Raw genomic sequence first — 9,589 nt, forward strand, 5'->3', positions numbered from 1 at the left:
GAGACAGGAGAACTAGGACCCAGATAGGATGCCATCCGTATCTGTGGAAGAGACTACAGCCTGCCAGCTGGCTCCAACACTGTCTGGGAAGACTCAGTGGCTTCGTTTCTGTCACTGTCCCTGTGGACTGCAGGGAGTCCCAGTGGTAACCTGCCTGTTCTAGCCTCAGCCAGGACAAAATATTCTGGATTAAGTGGCCTCTTTAACCTTGAGAATTCCTAAACTCAGATCAAGGAGGGTTTGGGGTAGTGAAGTCAGGAGTCTGACTTCAGCAGAGATGTGCCTCCATGTGGGACAGGGGCCACTAGTTTGGAGTAGCTCAGCAGGATGGCTGGGAACCTTCGGTTGCACTGCTGGTGTGGTGGGTAACCCACAGACTCTTCTTCCCTGTGGAGGCTGTGAGGAAGTTAAGGCCACGGTGGGGATGAGGGCACAGAGGGACCGTGAAGTTCAGACATAACTGAGTGAACCCATGCTGGTCTCCATCGTGGAGGCCCCTGATGACCCCTGCTGAACAGACAGAACTGAATGGCTCTGGATGAGCAGTGATCCCTGGTGGACTTTGATCCACCCTGGCTGGGGCTCTTGCCCATACCTGGCTTAACTTGTGAGGGCCAGGCAGGTGCAGTTCCTCACCCAGCCGGACTCACTTGTCTGGACCCTACATGTGTCCTCATCAGCCAGTGGCTTGCTCACATTGTCAAGTATGAAGAAGACAAGGGGTCACCACTTACCGCCAGCTTCCCTTGAGACACTGATTTGTCATGTGGGGACATTTATGATTCCTAGCTATGAGGGCCTTCCATGTAGGGATTGCTATATCTTCAGCTTCATGTTGGCCCACTTAGCTTCTATGTGGGTGACTTTGTTTACTGGAGCAAGGTCTCTTAGAGTCTTTCGTCCCCAGTGAAGTCTAGAAGTTCCCCCTCTACTGTCTGAGCCTTAGTTGTGACTCTGAGACATGATACCATGCTCCATTTTGTCCCTGTTGGCAGCCTGGACTCAGAGAATTAGTGACGGCTGTCATAGCCCGACAAGAGGAAGAACTGTTGAGATCTTTGCCTCTGGCCTAGGGTTGCAGGTTGGTCTCAAAGAGATCTTTAAATATTCACCCTGCTTCCTTGGTGCCTAAGCCACTGGATGGGGCTGTTAGGTAGGCACTCTGCTTGTTCATCCTCCCAGGACTACCAGGCACCACCCTGGTATGACCTTCCAAAGCCTCTGTGAGCCTGGCAGGCCCTGCTTCCGTAGGGGAAGCCAGAGGGGTTGAAGCAAGCTCCTCTCTGAGATGGAAGCTACTACAGAGGTACACCATGGTGTGTCTGCTGGTCAGGTTTGATGATTGGGAGGTCAGGGTCTACACCACGTAAGGAGTCTATGGCACCAGTGTTCCTTTAACTCAGCAGAGTCCTAGATCCTTCTTTCTGCTTTTAAGGCAGGGAAGTGAGGTAAGAAGTGGTGGTGGAGGGAACCAGAAGCCCATCTGGTAGTATAAGAGATAGAGAGACTGTTATGGGGTGAGGACAGCTCCGGGGCCCTCTATAGAGCTGCTGTCCAGTGATTGAGGGGTCCTAGCCAGTTACACACGAGTCCTCTTGATTTATCGGTCTCACTGGTCAAGTTCCCTCCAGGGTAGCTTTCAAGAGCCACCGTCTATTCCAAACGTCTTCTGTTCCCTCACCAGGCCCAGCTGATTCACGACAGGAACACAGCATCCCATACCACAGCAGCTGCTAGAACCCAAGCCCCACCAACACCTGACAAAGTGCAGATGACATGGACAAAAGAGAAACTCATCGCAGAGAAACACAGGAACAAGGACACCAGTGCATCCGGCTTCAAAGACCTCTTCAGCCTCAAGCCGTGAGTTTCTTTGTGGGCTGGGCCAGTGCACAGTAAGGGCAGACCACAGGCCCACAGGCCTGCAGAGAACTGGGACCAGCCCAAGGCTATGCTGCCAGCACCAGTGAGTCGGGTCACAAGGGGACTGGACTGGGAACTGTACTCTCCTGCTGCTAAGGACTTCCCTCCACTTGGAGAGAGGAGCTTATTCCCCTTGGAAAGGTGGAGCTCCAGACCCCCCAAAAGTCTAGGTCCCCATCATTTTGGCTGATTTGAGAACCTTAAGACTGAAGTCCTTGTGGCTGTCACAGTTGTGGGGATGCCATTATGAAGGTTTAGTTAAGTTCCATTGACATAGTCCCCATGCCCGAAAGAAAACCAGGGGCCCCATTTGACTGGCTCTTCATGGTGGGATGATTCTATAGCTCCAAGTTCCTAGGGAGGGAAAGAGGGCTTTGGGGTCGTGTGAGGTGAGAATCCGTTGAAGTACCATGGTCAGCCATTTTACCAGCTTAGCATGGCCACCATTACTTGAATTAACTCAATTGTGTGGATTCCTCTGCTAGAGTAACCTGCTCTTTTGTGTTCTCTTCCATGTAGAGAGTGGGGAAACCTGTAAGTGCACCTTCGTTTTTAGCCTTGTAGACTGAGTTGCCTTGCATGCCTGCGTGCGTGTGTACAGTCCTGTGCATGTAGAACACCCTGTTTGACCTCACTGCCTCCTCTCAGAGTCGCTCAGGGCACATTCCCTAAGTGACACCAGATAGTGTCCGAGGGCTGGTTCTGTGCTGCTCTGAAGGAGGCCAGGTGTGTGCTTCCTGCAGCAGTGAGCAGCTTTACCCACATCCCTCCCCATCTACTCAGTTGATACAAAATTGCTTTCTTAGCTCACGGTCCACCCAGGAGGCTCCCATTCTTTCCTCTCCAGCGAGAAGGGGATATGGATCAGTTCTGTGTGATCAGAGTACCTGTGTGTGAGCTCTTGGACTGGATGTCAGGGCCAGGAGTCTGGGGCGGGGATCTGAGGGTCCAGCTGCAAACCTATGGGTGGGAGCATTCTAGGAAGACACAGGCTGGGGTTGCCTGGAGACAGCGCTCTGGTCCTTTGATCTGTGTTGTCCCTGTCCCTGTCCTGCCTCACGTCGGTCATTCTGTGGTGTTGTCCCTGACAAGCAGGTAGTGTACACAGTACTGGTAAGGAGCTCTTAGTTATATGACTATACCTGATTTACTCAAACGCTGAGGGAACCTTGAGAAGCTTGGCCAACTCGTGAAGCTGAGACACCCTAGGCTTTCTGCTCTCTGGAAATCCAAAAGCCCCCTGCCCCCATAGTTTATTAAAACACATAATCATATAGCAACAGGGTTTGATCCCACACCTCTCATACACATGTGCCTTTACATACATATAGATGCCTGCACACACATAGGGAATCTTGGTGGGGGAATTACTTATCTCTCAGGACCTAGGCGTGCCTTCTCAGCCAGAGTCAGGAAGAAGTTCTAGAGATCAGGCCCATTTCCTGGTTAGTCTAGCAAGGGATGTGTTTTCTTTCACAATTTCCCTGGATCCTATACAGGGATATCCTATCCACATTCCTGTGGATGTGTTGGTTAGAGTGCACGTGTGTACCAGTTAGAACATGTGTGCACCAGTTAAAGCTCATGCATGTGTTGCCAGTCAGATGAGCATGTGTGCTGGTCTGAGTACATTTGTGTTTGTGTACACACCGGTGTACCCACCTGCATGCGTGTGTTGGTATGCACCTCTTAGCATCTGTAGACATTTGAGTGCATGTATTTTCTATTTTGGACAGTCTTGGGCAGCTCTGCTGACAGAGTGCCAAGGACATGTGACTTTACCTCCTGCTGCCAAGACTGCTGTGTAGACTTAACTCCCAGGTCTGGACGCTATCTAGAAAGTTCATTTGAACAAGACATTCTACTGATTAACTCTGCTGTGTTACTGGGCGCAGAGATGGGATTCAGGTAGCTTCCAGAACTCAAAGGCCTTTCCTGAACCCTCTGGTGTCTCTCTAGCTCCAACAGGGCATGGATGATAGGTCAGACGCAGAACTGACACTCAGCTTCCATGTGGCTGCTGTAGTCTCTCACCCCTGGGCTCTTGTATTTCATGCAGTTTGGGAACTGCTGTTGGACCAAACACACAGTAATTGTGCCCTTCCCATGCAGTGAATTCAGGGTTCCTGTAATGAGAGGCCTGGATGGTGCCACAGAGACTGGCCTATAATTTTATCAAATTAAACTGAAGAGAGAAGATAAAGGGCCCATGACTGTTTTCTTCCTGGAAGAATGGCAGTTACAAGCTGATATATTTGGCTTAGAGTCGAGTTGATCAGTGGGTGTGATCCTGGGCATTCCAGGACCTCTCTATGACCTTCAAATGGCAGCTTCATCTGCCTGTCCCTGTATCTGAGGCAGAGATGCCTCTACTCAGAAGGGCTGCAATCAAGACTGTATGGGCAGATGAGCAGGCTGGCCACAGATTCTGCCCTATGCCCTGAGCCCAGGGATGTGCCAGATGTCCCAAAACAGATAAAAATGCAGATTCATAGGGGCAGGAAGTGCTTGCTCTGTTGCAGTTTCCCAAGGAAGCTTCCTAAACATTCGGTTGATAGAGTCCTCTAGAGAGGGGATGTAAGGTAGATGAGAAGGCTAGCCTCTGTGGTATCCTCACACTTATGTGGCTGTGATCCCTAGCACCGGGGACATTGAGGAGTACAGAGCCCCATATAGCAGCAGGGCACATGGTGTAGGGGTCAGCGATGCTCTGCTCACTCTGGAGGTTACAGACAAGTATCTGAACCACACAATGTTAGAAGCTTAGTTTAGTCGCAGCTTGGCAAGGGCAGGAAAGAGGGGTGCCTGAGCCCAAACCCAGTTCTCTGCTAAATACCGGCTGCAGCACAGACCCTGACAGTCCCTGGGTGGTGATGTCGTGACTTTGGTAGACCTCCCTAGACCTCAGTGCTGTGTACTTAGTTCAACAGATGTGGGGTCAGGAGGATGCCAGGGATTCAGCAGTTGTAGCCCCTGCCCTAAGAGGCAGGCCAGTTCCCACGTCTGCCCAGGCAGCTGCTGTGCCCCATACCCTGTCTCTGCCTGTACCAATGGCTGCTTCGCAAGCGCAGCTTACCAAATGCATTGTAGTTTACCTGCGTTACTTTACGGTCCCTAGAAGCTTAGCAGTTTAGCGATGCGCTGTTCTAAAGTATCTAGAGCCAAACGCTTTCTGCTTCTAAGTAAGTTGCCCCACACCTGTCCTCAGATGACCCGCTGAGCCCTTCCTAGCGTACATGAACATAATGGGAGGGCTAGGTAGGCTGCAAGCCTCAAGCCCACTGTGCTGCCCGCTGTACCACCCTTCTCCCAGGGACCAGTCCAACGTCAGGAGGATGCACACTGCAGTGAAGCTCAATGGTGTCGTCCTCAACAAGTCCCAAGATGCACAGCTGGTCCTGCTGAATATGCCAGGCCCTCCGAAAAATCGTCAGGGTGATGAGAACTGTATCCTTTCCAATGTTTCCTGCTGGTAGGGTAAACAGTGTTGCAGCTACAGCACTGGGTCCCCTTATTCTCGGAGCCTCCGCTCCTGTGAGCTGGGGGACACAGTGAGGGGTCCCCCTGAGCCTATCAGTACCAGAGCATGCTTTTCTGCCTGTTGTGTACTGTGCATTGCCCTGGGGACCTTGGAGATAGGACAGAGGAAGGCAAGTGCCATGGAGTCTGAGCAGATTGAAGGGCTGGCTGGGTCCGTCTAGCACTTGGAGAAACAATGTTGCGTTTAAGCTCCTGAGATTAGTGACGGGCCCTTTCTTGTGGTGCCGGGACTGAGCACCGGTATGCTAGTAAGCACTCCACCTGGGCCACAGCCCCATCCCAGGATGTGCCTTTGATTTACTTTGGCACCCAATGGGAGGCAGTGGCAAGTCCATCTGGTGTGTCCCTGGGTGATAGGCCTGGTTCATAGGACACAAACTGGGTTCCCCGAATACCTAGCAAGTGCAGTCTTGCCCTAAGCCTTCCTGACTAGAGCAGTAAACCCACACAGGAAAAACTGAGCCTACTGACTCTTGGTCTCAGTGGCCTCCCTCCCACAAGCAGAGCTGTCCTCAAAGACAGTGCTGAGTCTCCCTGTCTGGATGGGTGTCCTCTCAGCATGCTCCCTGGGCTGCTTCCCCCAGTGGCATATCAAGGGGACAAGTTTTACAGCTCAGCCTGTTGGCCACAGCCTTGACAGTTTGTGCTTTGTGAGTGCCAAAGTATCTCCGGGGTCTTGTCGGGCAGCCACTTGGGACCTCTGCGGCAAATTAGGGAGACGTTTCCTTAGGTTTTTTGATCAGAGACCACTCAACCACCAGGCTTCCTGTGACCTAGCTGCTGTTGGTTTCAGGGGGATTGAGTTAGTAACCGGAAGCTCCAGGACTATCTCTGTTCTCTGGAGGTGGCAGCTTCCCTCCTGGTCTTTCCTGTCGTCACCCCCTCATTTCCTCTTAGAGGTCCCTAGCTCATTTTGGGGTCTGCCAATGTGCCACTGGCCTTGGTTTCTCGAGCTGTCTGTAGTGTGAACTGGAGTCCCTTGTGTGTCCAGTTGAGATTGGTATGGCCTTAACTATCACCACAGACATGGAGTTTCTTGAGGTCTTGACTGAAGGGCTGAACAGGGTCCTCCTGGTCAGGGGTGGCGGCCGGGAAGTCATCACCATCTACTCCTAACACCTGTAGCCTGGACACACCTGGATGGGTCAGGACTATGCTAGCAGCCTATGGCCAGGCTCAGGCCCACCAGCACGCCACTGACCGGTGGCCACTGCCCTACCAAGATGTCGCAGTGATTCTGGTCACTCTGCCACACATGGCTTCCCACAGACATAACACCCCTAGGCTTCCTCCAAGCAGGAGATGCTCCAGGGGCAGTGCCTAGAGCTGTTCTGACGGGAGTGGCTCCTTGTGTCCTTGTGGGCAATGGTAGGTATACCCAGGACTCTGGGGTCAGCTCTTCCCACTATCGGCAGGGCCTCGCCTCCAGATACTAGTATCCCTTTTCTGTGGATGACTGTCCAGTATTTTGTGGCAGTTACATTTCATTTCTACCCTGTCCAGAACATGTGAACAAGAACATGTGAACAGTTCCCTGGGGCTAGAATGTCAGTGAGCTGTTCCCCCATTGGCTTCTGCCACCTCTGTTTCTTTGAGTAACCTCGCTGTGCTTTCTGTTCAGTAAGCAAGCTGAAGACTGTCCACTCTTACCTCCTTATTCCCTGTCCACACTCCTCAGGCATGGCTCAGGGTACCCCTGGAAAGTGAGATAGTGTTTACAGGGTAGGAGTGGGTCACCCTTTGGGTGAATGGTGCCTGCCAGCTGTGTTCCCATCTGGAGCTCCTGCAGAGCCAGGGATGTCTGCAGCCAGCCTGCCTCCTCTTCTCACGGGAACCCAGACACTCTATTTCATAAGCACTGAGCGGGGAACCTCAAGCAGGTGACCACAGAGAGCCACAGCGTGACAGCAGGAACACTGAGAATTCTGCACACAGTCCATGACAGCAGGAGCCTCCCAGAGTGTGATCCATGAGGAGGCGCAGCGTACCGCTTTGCACATACGACATGCCGTCCACCCTCCTGGGGAAAAAGAACACGCCCCAGCCCAACACCTTCAGCATCAGCAGTCATGGCCCTAAGTCTTCTGGCCGAGTCTCTCGTTCCCCTGCCGTGGGTAACCTCACTTAGCTGGGGTCACAAGCACCTCTGTACTTTCAAGAACCCGACATGATTTGCACTGTACCCTTGTGCACTCTGCTCTGTAGGTCACGGTCTGTTTGAAGGCTGCGGGCAGCAGCAGTGATTAGTCCCTCGTGTTCTGTATGGCGTATTTATTTATTTAACCCTCTTGGGGGAAGCGTGATAGAGATATCTTCTGTATGGATGCTCCATGCTGCCAGGCCCTGGGTCATCTCTGGCTTCCCCCAAGAGAATCAATCCTGTCCATATTCAGGAAGTCCCCATTAGGGTAGAGGCCAAGAATGTACCTGTACAGGTTCCTCGGGCTTCGTTAGGCACCTGGAGGTCAGCTGGCCAGAGTAACCACTGCCAAGCTCGTGTCCCCATCAGTATAGTGGTGTCCACTCCTGATTTGACTCAGCTTTGACTTTGGTTCAGACCCTAAATAGCCAGAGCAGAGCAGGGAGGCGCCTCTGCCAGCAGGTAGGAAGGCCCTAGGTGGCAGGCCTTTCCAGGTTCTGGGTCACTGTTCACAAGAGCCCCCCGTCAGAGTGTCCAGCGTCCTTTCTCTTGCAAACTCTGTGCTCCTGGTAACTGTGGCCATTTGAATCGGTTTCACGTTTTCCTTTTTATAGGCTGTTGTCTTTGTATGACTTTGTTTTAGTAGAAGAGTAAAGTTCTATGACATGTAAGTATTTGAAGAACCTCATGTGTCTCACTTACTGTAAAATTCAGTGATGGGAGAAGATGCACTGACTCATTTCTTTCCAGAGCTCCTCGGAGAGGTCCATTGCGGGGCCGACTCGGGGTTAGGGTTGACCCTCCTGCCTCGGAGGGAACTCTCCTTCCAGCCCGTTAGGGTTAATAACTGCAGGCTCAATACCGCCATTGTGTTTGTCAGCACAGAATTTGTCTAAGGATGAGAGCCCCAGAATCATCACAGTGCAGGTGGAGCTATAATCCAGAAAACGGGGTAACGAGTAGGAGGGTGTTGTCGTTGGCATGCAGAACTGTGCAGCCATGGGAATGGCCTTAGGACTCCCCAAATTAAGTAGGGTTATTTTTGTGACCCAGGATGTATCCTGCTCCCTGGCATTCACCATGGCATGATTAATACCCGAGCATCCGTGCAGTGGAACAGTTTGATCATAGAAACAGGAGGATCTGACACACGTGACAACATGCATAGACCTCGGAGACCCGCTTAGAGAGCAGCTGACACTCTTAGACCGGGCTGTGCTGTTCACACGGCGAAGGCAACAGATGCCTGAGGGTGACCGGACCTGCCAGCCTTCAGAACTTGTCTTGGTAGCAGGCAAGAGCAGAATGGCTGTGAGCCCTGGTCTGAGCACTGAAGAGACAGAGCCAACCCTAAAGGTTTAAAGGAACAAGGACCCTACATATGTCTGAATTTGCTAGGAAAAGGAAGTTAAGAGACCTTGATGTGTGAACAGAGTATATGGCCAACTCAGGGCAGCAGAGCCCCAGATCACATTTGAGAAAGAGCATTTGACTAGAACCCAGAGTCAAAAGGTTTATCCTGAAAGTGCTGGGGTGCCTGCTGAGAAAGGGGCGTCTTGGCAGCACCCTTGTTGTTCCCTTGGTGGCTTCTATTTGGGAATGTACAGGTACCAGGATGTTCGGTTCTAAGAACACACAGCAACTGCAGCCTTCACTTAACACAACCAAGGCCTTTCCTGTCGCCAGGTACCACCAGCCCCCATGGAGGCACCGTCCTGGCACCCAGCGCAGAGTAGACTAAGTGTCACATTGCGGTTTTAGTTCTGGATGGTCGTGGAGTCCCTGCGTCAACCTGGCCATGTTACTGAAGCTCAGCAGACCCCCGTCCTCATCTACATGTGCAGACACTAGTGACCACATCCACAGTGGCTGATTGTTAGAGAATAAGCAATTGGGAGTGATTGGGGGGGGGCAGTCTCACTGTATAGTCCAGGTTGGTCTTGAATTGTAGCTCTTGACGCAGCCTCCCACACCCATCTAAACGAT

The 9,589-nt window shown here is 52.1% G+C and overlaps 1 protein-coding gene across 4 annotated transcripts in view; it reads left to right on the forward strand.

Moving 5' to 3' along the window:
- The window catches only part of Slc12a7 (solute carrier family 12 member 7), an 82,875-nt gene extending 74,601 nt beyond the window's left edge, over positions 1 to 8,274 (forward strand). For 2 of the 4 annotated variants that reach the window (XM_048458957.3, XM_048458939.3), the window contains exons 22-25: positions 1,685 to 1,863; positions 2,443 to 2,457; positions 5,237 to 5,370; positions 6,488 to 8,274. In XM_048458957.3, coding sequence (XP_048314914.3) covers positions 1,685 to 1,863; positions 2,443 to 2,457; positions 5,237 to 5,370; positions 6,488 to 6,579 — 420 coding nt within the window. In that variant the 3' untranslated portion in view covers positions 6,580 to 8,274. The remainder of the gene's footprint in view (positions 1 to 1,684; positions 1,864 to 2,442; positions 2,458 to 5,236; positions 5,371 to 6,487) is intronic. The other 2 variants (XM_085676566.2, XM_048458948.3) reach the window with 1 other exon arrangement.
- The last annotated feature ends 1,315 nt before the right edge of the window (positions 8,275 to 9,589 follow it).

Source organism: Myodes glareolus, chromosome 15 (assembly GCF_982192425.1).
Source record: "Myodes glareolus chromosome 15, mMyoGla1.1, whole genome shotgun sequence".
Classification (NCBI taxonomy): domain Eukaryota; kingdom Metazoa; phylum Chordata; class Mammalia; order Rodentia; family Cricetidae; genus Myodes; species Myodes glareolus.